The following is a 20,282-nucleotide window of genomic DNA, read 5'->3' on the forward strand; positions in this document are numbered from 1 at the left end:
CAACTGAAACACAGACCTACTAACCGCACGCACCCTGCTGGGTTCCGTCCCGTGACCTCACTCAGAATTCATAGGAACATTTAACAGATACAAGTCAGGCCCCGAAGGGAGGGGCAGCTTGTCTAAAACATCACGGTCAGCATCCTGGCCCCAACTCCAGTGTTTTTAACACCACACCAAACTGTCTTATGTAATTTTTCCACTGAAATATTCAATGTGCCCAATACAGAACTGTGGTGAAAGATACAGAACATAAAATGTCCTATCTCAACCATTTTAAGAGTACAGTTCAGTGCTGTTACTGACCTTCTCACCAACTGCTCTCCTTCCAGCTCCACCTATTTCAGGTAAACACATTCACCCACCCGACTGAAACCCACTGGACATCAGATTCTTTCTTCTTTGTTCCCCAGGAGTCGGTACGTTCAGTTGGCTTTACCTTAAAGACATATCCTTCGTGTGTGTTCTTCTCTTTCTGAGCTGCCACCTCGGTCCGGGCCACAGGTATTTTTTGCTTAGATTATCGCAAACCCCTAACTGGCCTCGATGTGTCCACTGTGCCCGACCCCAACCCACTGTTCACTCAGCGGCTGTTTTCTCCCTGCTCAGAACACCCAACTGCTTCTTGCTACGTGTAGGACATGCACAATCCTTAACACGGCCAAGGAAGGCACACACGATGGCCACCTCTCCCACACCACCCCCAGCACAGCTCCACTGGCCTTCAGGTCATCAAATGGTCCAGGTTCTCTCCCGCCCAGGGCCTGGGCATACTCTGTGCACACGGAAACACTCCACTACTCTGTACACAGCTACCTCCGATTTCTTCATATTTTGTCCCTTCTCAAAAAGCTCTCCCCTGAAAGAGTTTAGATACCTCCTAGCCTTCCTCACAGAACACTGCACTCTTTCCTTCATGGCACTTAACACAATTTGTAATTATATATTTATTTGTGAAATTACTATTTAATAACTCTTTCTCCTACTGGGCTAACATCCATATCAAGCCTGGGTCTGCTTTGTTCACTCCTGTATCCTCCAGCCCTCACAGAAATGCCTGGTAAGCTCAGGAAAAGTGTTTCTGCATGACATTTTCATGATTAATATTGCATTTGATCCTCACGGCCATCTTTTTTTGAAAATGAGTAAACACCACAATACTCTTTTAAGGACTTTATACATTTTTTCTTTGTCCCACTTCTTGCAATTATTTTTTTTTTTTACATGAAAATTGCTTTTCTGATTAAAAAAATATGCTTATCCGAAAGGGAAAAAAGTACCCACAGTTCCTAAGTAATAACCACCTTCAACATTTCAGTGCATGAACATATTTATTCAGAAACTGGTATTCTAGTCTACAGTACAGTTTTACTGTGTTTGTTCCCTCTACCCACCAAATATATTGTGAATATTTTTCCATGTCCGTAAGTCCATTCATCTGTTAAACTATTTACCGAGTGCCTCTTACTTGCTGGTCACTGTCGTTGGCCATCACGCTTTGTGGGCGCACCTGCTCCGTCTCATGGCTCCCCTACCACTTACAAGGCAGCACCCAGCATCCTCCACCCCACCCCCAGCTCCCTCACCCCCTCAAAGCCTGATGTCAAGATTTCTCCTGTAAGTCTTCCTACCTTGGTGACCCATTCCGTGTGCCCGGTGAGCGTGTTCAGGCACGTCCCAGCAGATAAAGCCCATACTTTCACAGTGAAGTCTGCAGAGCCACTCACCAAGATATCCAGTTCATCATTGTAGTCAACACTAAACACTAGTATATACAACACACACAGAGTTAAAACATGCCCGAGAGTCTTTTATAATAGAGTTCAATAACATTCATTCTCCCTAGCTGCTCAATTATATAATTTCTCAACCACAGTTACTGTTAAGAATGGTGCTACTCAGTTAAGAATTTTATGATAAAAAATATATCCAGTTCAAAATTCTTGTTATTATTATAGCTGATTATTCTAAGGCTGGAACGTCCCTGGAGTAATGCAATCTTTTATACTTGTGCTAGCTTTAAAGCGAGAGGTAAAAGCAGTACTGGAGATAATGGCATTTCCACTCAGGACTGCCTGCCTGATCCGACACAAAGCTAATCCAGCTTATGCAGGGAAAATAGGAACATAGGTGGCCCTGCTTAGATGCGCACTATTTGTTGCAGTGAGACTCAACTTCAAGAATCATACCCATAATCAAGAAAAGCCAGTGGAACGAGAAAAACAAAAGACACACAAGTATCTCAACGGTCAGACTAAACCACTCTCTCAAACGGTTTGAATTTCTTCACAGGTGTACCCCCAGCACCTGAAACAGCAAGTTTTAGCCTGAGTACAGCAAGTACTCAAAACATTTGTTTTTAAATGCCTGCCAAACTCTAAAGGAACACTGGGCACCCAGAGATGAAGGGCTCTTCCTTAAGGAACTCAGTCTAAGTGAGGGGTGAAGGAGGAAGTCCAAAAAAATTAAATGTTTACCTCTTGCTAGGGAAACACCAAGGAGAATGACTAACTCTGCCCAGGGGTATCAGGGAAGACTTCAGGGAAGAGGCGATATTGGAGATGGGCCCTCAAGGGTGAGTAGAGTTTATCAAGAAAAGAAAGAGAATATTGCAGGTAGAGGGAACAGCAAAGGCATGGAATTATGGAAAAGCCACAGCAATGTCCAGGGAACAGTAACGAGGAAATTTTTTAGAGCAGGGCTCTTGAAGTTGATCACCTGGAAGTCAATGTACATCTTGACACTATGGAACAGTATACTCAATTTAGTAAGTTCCATGCTAAACCACAGATTTTCCAATATTCATTTCCATAACAAACAAGTGGTAACAAATAAGCAGACTGAGGAAAAATGTGTAAGATGAAAAACAAAGTGGTGAAAAAATGGTCTTCAGGAGTAAAACAGCCAGGTTCACTTCAAAGTATTACTAAGCACCAGACACAATACAAAGAACTCAGGACCTAAGGATGAACAAGACAGGTAGGACCCTGCTTGCTGGCAGTATAGCCTGGTATATCAGACTTATTTGTATGATGAGTGTTAGGACAAAATACAGGTTACTGGGAAACCTGTTCAGGGAGTCCGAGAAGACGCTTAAGAGCACAGACTGTGACTCTCCAAGACTAGTGCAGTGGGTAAATGGGGGAAAGGAAGGGAGCTGCTGCACAAGAGGCTGGGAAGCAGCTCAACATGATTTCTGCACAAAGCTACAAAATACAATGCAACAGAGGTGGAAGCTCTGGTCTCGAGACCATATTCAAACGACCAATTTCTGCACACCAGGCCACTATAAAATTATTAGGAAAAATCAGGTATCTGTTTCCTTTGTCTTCTCTCTAGGCACTGTTTGTTTTAATCAGTTGTCAACCAAGCTCCAATTCAATGTAAAGTGTGTAGCTCACACAATCTGAGAACCACTGTCACTGCAAAGGATGGTTAGCCCTGATTCTACAAATAAAGTAGACTGAATTTACAAGTGTAGGACTTACTCAATTTGGAAGTATGGAAGCTGATAAAAAGCAAAAAGGACGGACTGTTCAATGGAGTGTAAATGAAATAGGTAAGGAGAAGTGCCCCCTCCCTGCGTAAGGGTACAAAGAAGAGTTTTGAATGCGCCAAGGAAAAGCAAAATTCAGGAAAAAATTCCAAATAAGGGTACCTTAAATAAAGGGATTAACTGCTGTTATTGAGAAAACAGAGGAGGGAGAGGCACGTTAAGTTAAAAAACAAAAAGGGGGTCATATTCTTGGCTTCCGGTTTTAAGGAATGAAGTTAAAGTAACTGTAGAAACCCCTGAAAAAGGGCAACCCACCCGCCCCTGTGTGCCCCCGGAAGTGCTGGGTCCTGGCTCCAGAACTCCATTCCCAGCAGGCCACAGTGTTGTCAAAGGAGCCTGTCACAAGCTTCTGCTCATCAAATTTCACTGCTGCACAAGTGTGGGTCTGGATGCCATAAACGCACTGTCCTGTGCTCACATCCCACAGTTTTGCAGACAAGTCATCTGACCCTTCAAGAGAAAAACAGGGAGGTTAGTAAGAAAACAAACACTAAAGAAGGCCAATCAATCCCCAAACCGTGGTATTCTTCAAGTAGAACCTCAAGGTCCCCTCCTCTAGCATTCCCACTTCATAGCTGAGAAAAGCAAAGCATGGAGAGGCTAATACAACTCATTCAGGGTCACCAAAATGGTGTTAACAGCACGGGGACTGAATGCAAGCTTTCTGGTTTTGTCCGTTTCCCTTAATCTGCCAGGCTACAAGAGGAGTGCTAGACTAAAGCATCCCTTGCTGCTTCTACTTGTAAAATTTCACAATCTTTGACCATCACGAGCTTTCTGATTTGAGCTTGAGATGAAGGGTATTACCTATGACTGCATGTATACATTTGCATGCCTATCCATGACCCACATCCCGAACAAATAAAGAATGCTGAAGAGTAAAGCTGTCCACTGGAACAGGTTCTACTCTAAGGGCAGTCAGGGAAAAGCCTCAGATCTCTCAGATCACAGGTTAACTTCTGCAAAGGCTAACTGCTAATTCTTTGAGCCATCCTGAAATGTGCAAAGCAACTTCTAAGAAAACCATGGATAAATTATCCCCAGACTTTCACAACTCAACACACTGAGCTTGTAAAGCCCCTTAAGATTCTGCAGAGGGGCGCCTGGGTGGCTCAGTCGGTTAAGCGTCCAACTTCGGCTTAGGTCATGATCTCACAGTTTGTGAGTTCGAGTCCCGCGTCTGGCTCCGTGCTGACAGCTCGGAGCCTGGAGCCTGCTTCGGATTCTGTGTCTCCCTCTCTCTGCCTCTCCCCCGCTCACGCTCTGTCTCTCTCTGTCTCTCAAAAATAAATAAATGTTAAAAAAAAAAAAAAAAGATTCTGCAGAAAAAGTAGGTTTTATTTCTATTCTGATGAAAATATACCAATCATGATAATTCAAGATTAGCTTTAATTATGTTTAAAGGTATAATGATTAAATCACGCTCACAATTTACCTTTATAATAAAAAAGTAATAATAAGAATTGACAAAAGCATTTTGAGGACATAACAAATATAGTCACTATGACAAGGACACACTACGCAGGAAATCACCAAATGACTGGTTTTGGAAAGGATGAAATGGCTAAAATCAGCCACAATTCTGCCTTTAAGGGTTGGTAAAGAGCCACTGTTCCAGACAATGGAAAAATAGCTACGACTCATGAAAGAGGTAGAGCATGAATTTCAACTTGGACAAACCCTAGGAGAAATACAGTCTTCATTTTAGACTATATTTGTTGTCACTTTACTATTTAGAGACTCAGGTTCTTCCCTATAAAATAAGGGATGGGAATTGGTTGGTGGTTCTCAATGGTCATATGAGACATGAAAATCATCTGGAGAAGGGCACTGGGCTGCTCAGTTGGTAGAGCAGGTGACTCGTGAACTCAGTGGTGTAGGTTCAAGCCTACAATGGGTGTAGAGATGACTTAAGAACAAAATCTTTGGGTGGCGGGGGAAGAATCATCTGAGAAGCTTCATCAAACACCTATGTAGGGCCCTAGCTTCAGAGATTTTAATTTAGAACCTCTGAGGTGGGGCCTGATCATCTTAAAAGCTTGCCAGGTGATTCTAATGTATCAGCAATATTTTGAAAACCAATGATCTAGAACAGCACTCCAAGAGAAACAATACAAACCACGAATGCAATTTACATACGTAATTACAATTTTTCTATTATTTACTGTAAAAACAAATGTAGTACAAATTTCATTAGCTCAATATATCAAAAATATTGTTAATGAAATATTTTATACCCTAAGTCTTTGATATCTACTGAGTATTTCCCATTTCACATCTCTGGACCAGCCACATCTCAAGAGCTCAAAAGCCTTATGGGGTCAGTGGCTAGTATACAGGACAGTGTGTCTAGATAATCTGAACTGTACATTTGAAAAATGGTTAAAATGATAAATCTAGGTGTTCCACAAATATGCCTTAGGAAACGGCATGATTAGCTCCTCAATCTAGTATATATTTTACCATAATGTGATAAAAACAAACCAAAAAAAAAAAGGGAGAGATTATCCTAATTTTTAAATTAATTTATAGAGGAAAATATTGGGCCACTCAGTTTTACACCCTAGAGAAGCATCAGAGAATAACTTGGTTGATTTCAGTTCCATTTTCCAGTGGTACAAGTCTACTCTTAACCGCTAAGCCTTTAGGAGTCATTGTTCTCTGCTCCTTTTTGGTTTTATTTCAACCTTTCCTATAGACTCCTGTTTGCTGCACTGAGTACACTCCAACGTGTTTTCAAGGAGGTCATCAATGACGCAGCCTAAAGATGAAAGGGGAGTAAATAAACGTAGACTGTTTTTCATTATATAAAAGAAAAAAAAAAGCCCTCTCAATTCAGAAGAGGTTGAAAACAATACTTTGATATAAAAAATTCCAGGGATGGGTATATAACAAACGTAAGCAGAAAACCGAGCTGTAACTCAAATGGAATAAACTATCGTATCCAGCAAGGTTTAAATATTTAACTGGTAGAATCAGATCTCAGCTCTCAACTGCCTCTTGGAGGCATGTGACTCTGATGACCAACTGAACAAACACTGGCCAGTGCCTCTTTCATACAGGCAATTTTCACTGCCCTTGAAACTCTCTTCATCACCATTCTTCTTTACCTCTTCCCTAAGTACACTCTTCAAGGATCCATCCTAGGCCCCATTCTTTTTTCCTCTCCATGTCCTTTTGAAATTTCACTGTTATAGCCATAGCTGAAATGTCACTAACTCCTCAACCTTTTGCTCTAGCCCTGAGCTATTCCCCAAAGCTCTGATGTTACATTTCCAGAACCTTGTCGGAATCTCCATCACATCCGACTGCATTGAAGTTCATCCCAGGGGCACCTGGGCGGCTCAGTCAGTTAAGCATCTGACTTGATTTCAGCTCAGGTCACGATCTCACAGTTTGTGAGATCAAGCCCCACATCAGGCTCTGCACTGACTGGGGAGCCTGCTTAGAATTCTCTGTCTCTCTCTCTCTCTCTCTCTCTCTCTCTGCCCTTCCCTTGCTTGCACTCTCTCTTAAAAATAAATAAACTTTAAAAAAAATTTTTTTTAAATTTCATTCCAAATTGAACTCCCTCTACCCGCTCAAATTTATTCCTTCATTTCCTATTCTTGGTACCAGTACTACCACCTTCCCAGGTATTTTCCTCGCCACATACTCAGTCCATTGCTAAGTCTTGTTAATTCCATTTCAATGGCTGCTCTTCCATTTAACTGCTCCTTTAAAAAAATCTCTACCCTTCGGGCACCTGGGTGGCTCAGCGGGTTGAGCATCTGACTTCAGCTCAGGTCATGATCTTGTAGTTTTGTGAGTCCAAGCCCTGCATTGGGCTCTCTGCTGTCAGCACAAAGCCTGCTCCAGATCCTCTGCACCCTCTCTCTCTGCCCCTGCCCCACTTGGGGGCACGCTCCCTGTCTCTCAAAAATAAATAAACCTTGGGACGCCTGGGTGGCTTAGTCAGTTAAGTGTCTGACTGACTTCAGCTCAGGTCACAATCTTACGGTTTGTGAGTTTGAGCCCTACATTGGGCTCTGTGCTGGGTCAGAGCCTGGAACCCGCTTAGGATTCTGTGTCTGCCTCTCTCTCTCAGCCCCTCCCCTACTCTGTCTGTCTCTCTCTCTCTCAAAAATAAACATAAAAAAAATTAAGTAAACAAACCTCAAAAAAAAAAAAAAAAAACAAAAAAACTCTACACCTACTATCCTAAATCTAGATCTACTCTTACCTAAAATGCAATAGGCTAATACTTTAGTTTAGAAATTCTAGATCTGTCTATGTCAGAGGGTCTTCATATAAGTAGTGTCATCCTCCAAGGGAACATTTTAGAAATTTGCAGGGGTGGTTTCAAGTGTCACAATGATTTTGGAGGCAGTGTGTGGGGGCGGGGGGTCTAAATTACCAGCCTCTACTGGGAAAGACCAGAAATGCTAGACATTCTGCAATGTTTGGGACAATGTACAAAAAGAATAGTCATGTATTCTGCATGACCTTTTTTTTTTTTTTTAATGTTTATTTATTTTTGAGAGGGGGGGGAGGGAGGGAGGGAGAGGGAGAGGCAGACATAGAATCTGAAGCAGGCTCCAGGCTCTGAGCTGTCAGCACAGAGCCCGATGCAGGGACCTGAGACCACGAGATCATGACCTGAGCTAAAGTTGAACACTTAACCGACTAAGCCACCCAGGCGCCCATATTCTGCATGACTTCTTAAAGATTCTGCCTGATTGCCTTAAAGGTTCTTCCTGTGACAAGTTTATTCTTAGTTGTCTGAGCCTTGGACCTGTTTTACAAAGCATCGAGTTTATTCTGAATTTACTATGAGTGTAACTACCAGGTAGACTGAGGAAAAATGTACTTTGCTTTGTTGGAGACTTTTCACCACTTGTGACCACATCACTGATGGTACAAATACAACACTGTGCTATTTACAACTGTCATGTTCATGATGATAGTACATACACAGGTGCAAACATCTGATTACACTACCGTCTTCTAACACAGCTGTGCTTGAGCACAACACATTTAATGTGCGTTATTTTAAATTACTGTCTTATTTCTCCTCTGGATCAGAGTTTAGGTATTATATTGATTTTTTGAAATATGTGTATGTACAGGTAAGTTATTTCTATGAATTTGACTTCAAGGTAAGAGAATATTGTAAAATACATTACAAAAAGAGGACCTGGGGCCTGGCAGAAATAAGAAACACTGGTCTACTTGGAGCAGAATGCTCTAGTCCTGGCCCTTTCTCTGCTCAGAAATCTTTCATAGTTTTTCTTATTGCTTAAAGAAAACTGTCCAAACTCATATTCCCAATATTTAAGGTTTTTACAATACAGCTCAAGACAATTCTCCAGCTTATATTCTAAGAATCTCTTATAGAGTCCTTAATTATATACTGAGTTCAGATAAAAAGAATTTTTATTTTCCTCCTATATGCTCCATGCTTAGCCCTTTCCATACCTTTGCTGGAAAGTGCTTATTCTCATCTCTCTAAAATCTACCCATTCTCCAAGATTCAACATAAACACCGCTCAATTTTTGCAAATGAAAGACATCACTCCTTCCTCTGAACAACTGATTTTTTACTCATACAATTCAAATATATCATTTGACTGCATATCTTTTATAGCTGTTGTTTTTCTTATTCAACTGTAAGCCATGGTCACAATATGGCAGCGTGCAGGTTAAATATGACACAATCACAATATTTTTAAAATGTGATAATACTTAAAAATCAGCACACTAAAAAAAAAAAATCAATCAGAATATTGCACAAAAATCTAGATTTAGGACTTCTTTGAAAAATCAGATCTGACCACTGTGAGCCTATATCCCACATGGCAAATAATTCACTGCAGTAGAGCAGCAGCTACCCTCTCTAGAAGGGCAAGTGTTCTCTCACTAGCACAGTCTACATGGAGACTTTTACTTAATCAGGTTACCTTCCTGATTCCAGTATGTATGTTCTCTGAGCAAAGAACTGTCCTAATTCATCCACATATGTCCTTACATTGTCTTTCACACAGTACTTTCTAATTATCTACTGTGTAGCACAAACAAAGCACAACAGGTTCCTTTCTCACCATTTCAGAGCTCACAGCTCAGCAGAAGGATAACTACCTCTTTGGTAATAGCATGAAACAAAGGTATGTATAATTCCATAACAAACACTTCTCTCACTAGTTATAGTTTCAGGGATACAGCTATTAGAAATTTTAAACTTGGGGTGCCTGGGTAGCTCAGTCGGTTGAGCGTCTGACTTCAGCTCAGGTCATGATCTCACGGTCCGTGGGTTCGAGCCCCGCATCGGGCTCTGTGCTGACAGCTCAGAGCCTGGAGCCTGCTTCGGATTCTGTGTCTCCCTCTCTCTCTGACCCTCCCCTGCTCATGCTCTGTCTCTTTCTGTCTCAAAAATAAAAACATTAAAAAAAATTTTTTTAAAAAGAAAAGAAAAATTAAACTAAAGCTTTGGATTATTTTCAATAGAGCATAATTTTCAATACACAAACTTGATGAATTTAATCAGAACAAAAAATACAGGGGCGCCTGGGTGGCGCAGTCGGTTAAGCGTCCGACTTCAGCCAGGTCACGATCTCGCGGTCCGTGAGTTCGAGCCCCGCGTCGGGCTCTGGGCTGATGGCTCAGAGCCTGGAGCCTGTTTCCGATTCTGCGTCTCCCTCTCTCTCTGCCCCTCCCCCGTTCATGCTCTGTCTCTCTCTGTCCCAAAAATAAATAAACGTTGAAAAAAAAAAAATTAAAAAAAAAAAAAAAAAGAACAAAAAATACAAAATATAGACCCACCTACAGAATAACCTTAAAATGCAGGGTCGGATCCACCGTTATTGCAGATATTAACTTTCCAGGTAAAGAATTCAGTGAATGTGTCCCATTCACTTCTGCCCCAAGTTAAACTCAAGTTTTACTGCATTTCAAAAGTAAAATTTGATGAGAATTTTTCTTTTAAAGCTACATGTGGTTCTGAAAATGACTCAACTGCCAGTATTTGCCCAAGTGTGAATGAGCACAAGGCTCGAAGGCAATACTGCATCTTAATCTTTAAAACTTACCTGCCATTGATCATAAGACAAAAAGGACACAGAAAAGCCACTGCCCCAACTGGGAAAGCACATCCAAGTATAAAAGAATGGATGATACCTTTCCAATAATCCGGCTTATAGGACACAGAATAATGTAAGCATGGAGTAACTTTAGGATGACAAAAACCACGAAATGCCTTAAGTTTAACGTTCATTTTATAAAACTGGCAAAGCATTTAGCATTTTAGAGAAACATATCACTATGAGAAAATGTACATCCTCAAGAGATCATACACCTCAAGAATATTAAAACTGAGTCTGTTATTTAAAACTGCTGTGGCCATGCCATGAATTCAGTCTCTCTGGAAAGGACAGTTAAGAGGAGCTTTAAAATCATTTATATTTCCGGATCTGTAATTCTACTTTGAGGTTTCTGCCCCAAATAAATAATTCAAGGGGGGAAAAAGGCAAACAAAAATATTCATAAATATTTCATAGATATATTCTGAATTCATAGAAACAACCTGAATATACACTAATATTGAATTGGCTAAATAATGATGATATATTTACACAAAGGAACAGAATACGCTATTAAAAAAGGCAATTATGGGGTGCCTGGATGGCTCAGTGGCTTAAGCGACTGACTTAATTTTGGCTCAGGTTGTGAGTTCGAGCCCCGCATTGGGTTCTGTGCTGACAGGGTGGAGCCTGCTTCAGATTCTGCGTCTGCCTCTCTCTCTGCCCCTCTCCTGCTTGCTTGCTTTCTCCCTCCCTCCCTCCCTCCCTCCCTCCCTCTCTCTTTCAAACAATAAATACATAAACTAAAAAAAAATTTTTTAAAAAGGCAACTACGTACTTCAGTAATACTCAAATGTTTATCTTGGATTAGGGCGCCTGGGTGGCTCAGTCAGTTAAGCGTCTGACTTCGGCTCAGGTCATGATCTCACCGTTGTGGGTTCGAGCACCACGTCGGGTTGTGCTGACAGCTCAGAGCCTGCAGCCTGCTTTGGATCCTGTGTCTCCCTCTCTCTCTGCCCCTCCCCTGCTTGTGCTCTCTCTCAAAAATAAATAAACATTAAAAAAATAAAAATAAAAAAACAAAAAAACAAGAAGGGCCTGACCTATAAAAAAATTTTTTAAAAAGAAATTATCCTGGATGAAAAAAGAACACCAAGGATCCCTAAATATTACATACAATGGAAGTGAAGAGGCATCGGGATCATCGATAAGGCTGCGTGAAATCATTCTACACCATTGCCTAAGAATTATTTACAATGCCCATCAAAATGTACTGCCTAAAACATATGCACTGATTACATGTACAAACAGCCATTATAACTGGAAGAATCACACAATTCCAAATTTTAATGATTATATCTGCTACATAGTTACTTAATTGCTTAGGATTAAAATATCCATCTGTCTTTGTTTCCATGCCCAAATTCTTTTGACTTTTAATTCTTCTTAGAACCACAGGAATTTTAGCAAGAAAGAAATACCTCCATTCCCATACTTTATAGATAAGAAAACAAACACAGAGAGGTTAAGTAATTCTTGCAAGATGATCTAATTACTTGCTAGGTCTAGGCATCATCTTTTCCACTGGTTTTTCTCAAAAATCACTGCTGACAGAAAAAAAGTTTAACCAACATGGAAAACTACATGGAAGGAAAAAGCACTGAAAAAAATAGTTACAGCTTTCTGACTCACATCACATTTAAAAGAATGTCTGGGGGTGTCTGGGTGGCTCAGTCGGTTAAGCGTCCGACTCTTGATCTCAGCTGAGGTCTTGGTTTCAGGGTTGTGAGTTCAAGCACCGCACTGAGTTCCATGCTGGGCATGGAGGAAAGGAAAAAGGAAAAAGGAAAGGAAAGAGAAAAGAGAAAAAAGAAAAAAAAAAAGAATGTCTGGAGCCTTCTTCTCACAAAATTCTATAAAAATGATTTGTCTTCTAAAGGGAAAGAGGATAAAAGGGTGTAAAACTACTCAGGGATGGAGGGAGGGGGAAATTCCACTATAGATATCTCATATAATTAATACTTGCCATCCTCAAGCCTAAGGACTAGTTTGTTCTGTTTCTAAGATTACACTCTATGAAACGCACAACAACAACAAAACAGTTCCAGAATCTCTTACCTGTACAGAGAAGTCCATCCTTGTAGTAAAGTGCATACACCCTGGCACTGTGTCCAATTAACGATGAGGTCTCAAAGGCTTCATGGTCCTCCAGTTGCTTCATTCTCAAAATAGCCTTCAAATAAACCTTCTTCCAGTGCAAAGCGTCCTGAACAGAATCATCTATCTGCCAGCCCAAATTTTTACACGCAGTCTGCCACACCTCTGTACAGGCACTTATCACCTTATTCCACTGTTTAGAGACGAGGCAGCATGTGAGTAAAGTCTGAGGATCGAGCCATTTTAACAAATAAAAACTGAGCTCCAGGGGAAGGAGTTTGAGGAAGTCCCGCTTGAGGAGAGTCTCCAGGTTATTGGAGAGATGCCTGAGCTGGACTGCCCCACTCAGACTAATCAGGTGATCCAGAGTTTCATTTTTCTGCAAGTCCGTCAGAGAAAGAAATGTAACAGAAATGTTATCAAGCCATGTCTCAAAGTCCTTTCTCTCCATAAGGTTATGGAAAAATTTACCTGTGGCACATCAAAATATTGTATTAGTTCTGCTCAAAAAGACCATTCAAGCAAGACTGCTAACAAATGAAAATTAGTGTAAAAAACTTGGCATTACAACTTTATGTTTAGTTATTACATTACAACTTTACAGTTAATATATTGTATTCGAAAATCTTCCATGCACACAAAAGATAATACATCTAAGAAAACATACTTTAATGAATCATGATCTCTGAAACATAAATCAGTGAGACTTATGTTGGTGTAGGTGACTTGCTCCTTTTGAAGTCTAGCACATGCTACATGCATCTTCACAGTAAAAGATTTATAGTATCACTCATTATAAAATAGTTTATTCTATACACTTCTCTCCCCTCCCCCCAACACGATCAAAACCATCGTAACACTATTTCCTTAATACGCTCTATTTGGGTACTTAAGTCACAAATATAAGCACCAGCATGTGACAACCAGAAGGCAGGTCTCCTGAGCAGTAACTGGAGACATTAGTTATCATGCTAGGCACAGCCTGATCTGTTACCAAAATCACAGAACTGACTACTGGGTTTTCAATAAATATTCAGGCAAAAAAGGTCTGGGGAAGAAAAACAGGCAGATGTAATAAATCATGTGGCTCAGGTATTTTGGTTTTTCTACTTCCTTTATGGCACTGCCTGTTAGAACAAAAATTACCAAAGGCCTTATGTAGCCTTACATAGTTTTTATAAGCCTCATATGAGCTGGTGACAACTCTTAATCCTGTGCCCCCAGAGAGCAAAGAGGGTCAAGGAAGCTTGCACAAATAAGTAATCCTGATGCTTCCAAAACACCAAAAAAAAAAACCCAAAAAACAAACAAAAAAAAAAACACAAAAAACAAAACAAAACAAAACAAAACAAAAAAACCCCAGGTAGCATCATCCCTACTTTGCAGAGGAGGAAGTTACAAGTCAGAGAAGGTAAGTGATTTGCCTACCTACAGTCAATAGAGCTATTAAAACAGCATCAGAACAGACTGGCAGTCAGTGCTCCCTCCATCAGTACTCTTCCAACCACACAGACCGAACTGTCTCTCTCTGACTACAGCTACAACCAGGAGAATCACAACCTGGTTATAAAATCTGGTACCTATCTGATTATACCACCTTCTCCTTTAAAAGAATGACACATTGCTCCAGGACTAACTGGAGCAAAAAGAAACGTTACAAGTATATAGCATTACACATTGCATCAAGGTATCAGCCCGCTTTTAAGAACAGGGAGTAAACTAATGAAAAAACAAAAAATACAGCAAATCAGCAAAAATCATCTTTCCCAAGCTTAGCTATATGTTGATAGATGTTAGTGCTGAATGATGGATACATGGAGGTTTTTATTCTCTTTACTACCGTATGTTTAAACATTCCATAATTAAAAAACAAAGCTTTCCTTCTAATATCACTTAGTTTCCTACCAGATTGCCATACTAATTTTAAAAATTAACATCCAAATCTCAACACACCTCCAGAGGCAAGGGAAACAAAAGCAAAAATGAACTACTGGGACCTCATCAGAATAGAAAGCTTCTGCACAGCGAAGGAAACAGTCAGCAAAACTAAAAGCAACCGACAGAATGGGAGAAGATATTTGCAAACGACACATCAGATAAAGGGTTAGTATCCAAAATCTAGAAAGAACTTATCAAACTCAACACCCAAAAAACAAATAATCCAGTGAAGAAATGGGCAAAAGACATGAATAGACACTTCTCCAAAGAAGACATCCAGATGGCCAACTGATACATGAAAAAATGCTCCACATCACTCATCATCAGGGAAATACAAATCAAATGAGATACCACCTTACCCCTGTCAGAATGGCTAACATTAACAACTCAGGCAACAACAGATGTTGGCGAGGATGTGGAGAAAGAGATCTCTTTTGCATTGTTGGTGGGAATGCAAGCTGGTGCAGACACTCTGGAAAACAATATGGAGGTTCCTCAAAAAACTAAAAATAGAACTACCCTACAACCCAGCAATTGCACTACTAGGTATTTATCCAAGGGACACAGGTGTGCAGTTTCGAAGGGACACATGCACCCCCATGTTTATAGCAGCACTATCAACAATAGCCAAAGTATGGAAAGCGCCCAAATGTCCATCAATGGATGAATGGATAAAGATGTGGCATAAATACAATGGAGTATTACTCAGCAATCAAAAAGAATGAAATCTTGCCATTTGCAACTACATGGATGGAACTGGAGGATATTATGCTAAGCGAAATTAGTCAGAGAAAGACAAATATCATACGACTTCACTCATATGAGGACTTTAAGAGACAAAACAGATGAACATAAGGGAAGGGAAACAAAACTAATATAAAAACAGGGAGGGGGACAAAATATAAGAGACTCTTAAATATGGAGAACAATCAGAGGGTTACTGGAGGGGTTGTGGGAGGGGGGATGGGCTAAATGGGTAAGGGGCATTAAGGAATCTAGTCCTGAAATCACTGTTGCACTATATGCTAACTAATTTGGATGTAAATTAAAAAAAATAAAATTAAAACAGAAAGGCAAGGCGAGGCGAGATGAGACAAGACAAGACAAGACAAGACAGGACAAGACAAGACAAGACAAGGAAACAAACCAAACAAACCAAACCTATTTACCAGAGGGGAGGTGGGTGATGGGGATTAAGGAGTGCACTTGTGATAAGCACTGGGTGATGGAACTGTGGAATCATGATATTGTACATGTGAAACTAATATAACACTGTATGTTAACTATACTGGAATTTAAAATAAAATTATATTTAGAAAAAAAAAGAATCCTGACACATAGATTAAAAACATTAGTATCTAAATTAATGTCGAAGAGGAAAATAAAATTTTTCCCATAAATGTCACCTAGATGACGTCTACATCAAAAGCCAGATCTCACCTTCCAACTTTGTTCACGTAAGGTCAGTAAAAGTCCTTTTCGTTAATTTCCCAAATATCAAATTTGGCCAGAATGTTATCAGACAAAAAACAGTAAATGCAACCAAACTTTCCAATCACATCATCTACTACCCAATAATTTTGGTTTTTGGAACAGTGAATGGACTTTAAAAATAAAATAATATTCTGGAATCCTCAGGGTTTGGGCTAGGCAGGATTTATTAGTTTAAGGATTTACCTGGCAGCCAAAAAATAATCAGTTCACCAAAAGTTTAATCAACAACAGAAGTTAACACACTACCTCCTCCTGAATCCAAACAACCTTCTATCTTCAACATTTCCAGAAATTTTTTACTTGGAAAAAAATCACTCATAACAAGGCAAAACAACTCTTTTCTTTGGACACCCACAAAATGTCACCATAGCTAATTAATTAATACTGGCCAATTAAAAACATACACCAAAACATCTGCCCAGGAATCCTTTTCTACAGTGAAAAAGCATGGGGGGCTTCTTCCTCTATCACACCTACACCTACACACACATGAATATCCACACATCCATCATAGAAATGTTTACACGTAAGTAAGCTGAATTATTATTTAAATGACCACAAGGCAAATTTATAATATCCATGAAAACATTATCAGGTAGGTTCGCACCATTAACAAAAACTAAGACACATCTTACAGCATGCCAAATTAATGTAGTCATGACACCATAGAAAATTATGGGACAAACTTTTCAGTGAGAGCCTTTAAAAAACCCAGCCATTTCTGAGATTCATATATTCTCTTAACCCATAATAAGAATTTTTTCCTCAACTCTGCACTAGAAAACACCAGTATTTACTTTTCTAAAAAAAAAAAAAAAAAAAGACTTTGGAGGTAACTTTCTTAAGGTCACAGGTCTAAAATGAACTCTTTTAGAGAGCCTGTAGGAATATCACGTACTGGCCACACAAGGCCCCCAGGGGAAAACTTCAGGAAGCAGGATTTCAATTCAACACATGGAGGAGCTTTTATTTTTTTTAAGTAGGCTTCACGCCCAGCGCAGAGCCTAATGAGAGGCTTGAACACACAACCCTGAGATTAAGACCTGTGCTTGAGTGGGGCGCCTGGGTGGCTCAGTCGGTTAAGCGTCCGACTTCGTCCGACTTCGGCTTAGGTCAGGATCTCGCGGTTTGTGAGTTCGAGCCCCGTGTCAGGCTCTGTGCTGACAGCTCAGAGCCTGGAGCCTGCTTCAGATTCTGTGTCTCCCTCTCCCTCTGCCCCTCCCCTGCTCACGCTCTGACTCTATCTTTCAATAATAAATAAAAATTAAAAGAAAAAAGACCTGTGCTTGAGATCAGGAGTTGGACACTTAACCGACTGAGCCACTCAGGCTCCCCATTAGGAGGAACTTCTAAATCATCAGGAGATTTCCAACAATGTAGGGGCTGCCTCCAGAATGGTGAGATTCCCATTACTGGGAAAGTCAAGGACAGTTAGAAACAGAGGCAGAATGAGGTATACATGAAAATGCTTTGGAGTCAGTCAAGTCTTTCAGTGATTTACCCACTTCCTATGTGATCATGGGCATCTCTGACCAACTTCTAAACTTCAGTTCTATCTGTAAAATGGAAGCTATCCCTCACTTTGAGGGCTGTAAAACTCAGAAATTGAGCAGGGGTGGTACTCTTGTTAGTTTTATTATTATGAACACTGGCCAGGAAAGCTTTCAGCAGCCCTAAGGCTGGAATAGACAGGACTACTAACAACCCTTTCAACCCTATGATCCTTACCATAAACTTTCCCTTAAATTGGCTTAAAATAGATGGAAGAAAAATTCACGGACTCAAACTTACTGGGGTTTAATTTTATAATTAAGGCCAGTTATTGAGTTGAGGCTAGAATTTCCTGCTAGGTGCATTTTTGTCTGTACCCACGCTCCATGCTGTCTTGCCTTCCCCTCCCCCCGACTTGAGATTAAACATTAAACTTGTCCTTCTGCCCTCAATATTAACAATCACAAAGCTCCGAAATGGGTATGATGAAGACTGCAAAATTGGAAGCCAGGAGGCCTGGGTTTGGTCTCTGGTTCTACCATTAATTCCCTATGTTCCCTCTGGCAACTCTCATATTTGTATTGGTTTAAAAGATTCAAGTACTACTCATAGACATTACTTCATTTGATTATCAGAACTTTAAGGAAAGTATCAGTACTATTGCCCTTAACTAATAAATGAGATTTATGACCCAACATGTGGAGTGACTTTCCCAGGGTCCCATAGGAAGTTAAGCAATTTAACATCTTACCTAGCTCCCCACCGTCACAAACAAAACAAAACCTATATACTGCTAGGTCTTACTAGAGATAGATGTTCTGGATAAAACATCACATGTACGTTTTCCTCTCCTCCACCAGGACCTGGCCTAGTTAAGAGTGAAAACAAGACATTTGTTGTTCGGAAGCCCGAGGCTTCATCTTCCCTGGTTTCTCATCAAGCATAATCAGCTGTTACAGTACAGAGGTTTTGAAAACGTGTATCTGGATTTATAAACTTACACACACCCAAGGTATCTTTGGAATATTCAAGAAGCTGGTAACACTGGTTGCCTCCAGAGAAACCTGGAGAGCTGAGGAACAGGCGTGAGGAGCCCTTTTTTGAATTTAAAACCATGTGAATATACAACTTATTTAAAATCTTACAACTTAATATTACAACTTATTTATTCATCTCGCCTTTGGTTTTGAGATGAATACAAACAGCTCGGAAAGAATACAGTGTTTATAAAATCCAGGCTCTGCAACTCCACTTGTTGCTGAGTGACACTGGGGAAATCACTTCACCAATCTCAAGTCCAGTCTTTGACTTGTAAAATGCAACCTCGGAACAGCATTCCCTGCAAGGGTGTTTGTGAGGCGTAAATCGGATAATGCACGTAAAGCGTTTAGCACAGTACCCTACACGCTGTAAGCCTCCGAGAAACGTCAGTTACCATTATTATTGAGCATTAATATGGCTATCTGTAGTTCAAGCGCCCCCCCCCCCGCCACATACACACCTGTTTCCATGGCATACCCACAACTACGGCGCAGTCCCTCACATTAATACAGCGCTTTGTACTTCAAAACCACCTCTCCACACTTCATCATCTTTCAAAGTCATGGCAGCCCTGGGACATCATTGTTAACTCATTTCGCAGCTAAGGAAGCTGAGAACTAAGAGGCAGTAACTCCGAGACTCAATGTTCCCATCTCTAAAATCAACTCCAGATCCCTTCAGCCCGTTCGTCGCTCCCAGGTTCCCTGCTCCCAGAGTCGTGTTCCGCGCAGCACTGACCTGAGCGAGCGCCCCGGGGCCCGGGACCTCGCGCCGGGCTCACACCGACTAGGCGCGCTCGGGCCGCCAGAGCCTCGCAGCGGCCGGGTCCGCTCCGCAGCCATGGCGCCTGCAGGGAGAGAAAGACAAACGGCCCGAGGCGCGGCTGGTCAGCAGGGGCGCGGGCGCCTAAGAACCCCCTCCCCGACCGGGCCCCGCCTCACATACAGACCTGGACCAGCGGCCGCCGCTCGGGGTCTGCAACCTCACAGGGGAGCGGCTTCCGGTGCTGCCTGCGTCATCTCCGCGCGTCCCTCCGCCCGCGGCGCCCCTCGGACGCGGGTGCACTTCCGGCCCCGGCCTCGAGGGGGAAGCGGGCGGGCTGAGGAGAGCGCCCAGGGAGGAGGAGCATGCGCAGTATAGCTGGGACCTGTGGCGCTTCATCCTCGAGTTACTTCCGTGCCGTGTATCGGAATTTGTCCGGAACCTTGGTGTCCTTCGTCGGACCGATCCGACCTTGCACAAACTCTGTGGCGCTTTTCCTTATCTTCACTTTTCGGAGGAGAGGGAGGAAAATTTCAGAGACGTGTCCAAAGTGAAACAACCCATTGAGCCGCCTATCATGCATGTCCCAAACACTATTCTAGGAGATAGGGTTAGTGAGCAAAAAGTACAAAAATACCCGGCCGCCTGGGGTTTATATCCCAGCGGGGGAGGCTGACAGATAAATAACTAAGCAAGGCATGGTGCAAGTCTTAGCAAGTGCTCACGAAAAAAATAAAGCAAGTTAAGGGGATTGGTGACCGAAACAAAGGAGTCAGGTGATCTAGGTT

At 41.4% G+C, this 20,282-nt stretch overlaps 1 protein-coding gene across 3 annotated transcripts in view; it reads right to left on the reverse strand.

Annotated features, from left to right (window-relative positions):
- FBXW2 (F-box and WD repeat domain containing 2) overlaps nt 1–19,771 on the reverse strand; it is a 29,778-nt gene extending 10,007 nt beyond the window's left edge. Inside the window, exons 1-5 of one of the 3 annotated variants that reach the window (XM_030293688.2) lie at nt 19,682–19,770; nt 19,471–19,579; nt 12,730–13,239; nt 3,812–4,006; nt 1,632–1,765 (exon numbers count right to left, since the gene is read on the reverse strand). In XM_030293688.2, coding sequence (XP_030149548.1) covers nt 1,632–1,765; nt 3,812–4,006; nt 12,730–13,219 — 819 coding nt within the window. In that variant the 5' untranslated portion in view covers nt 13,220–13,239; nt 19,471–19,579; nt 19,682–19,770. Of the gene's footprint in view, nt 1–1,631; nt 1,766–3,811; nt 4,007–12,729; nt 13,240–19,470; nt 19,589–19,681 lie in introns of those variants that run through there. The other 2 variants (XM_030293691.2, XM_030293689.2) reach the window with 2 other exon arrangements.
- Nucleotides 19,772–20,282: the final 511 nt, after the last annotated feature.

The sequence above is a fragment of the Lynx canadensis genome, chromosome D4, assembly GCF_007474595.2.
Source record: "Lynx canadensis isolate LIC74 chromosome D4, mLynCan4.pri.v2, whole genome shotgun sequence".
Taxonomy (NCBI): domain Eukaryota; kingdom Metazoa; phylum Chordata; class Mammalia; order Carnivora; family Felidae; genus Lynx; species Lynx canadensis.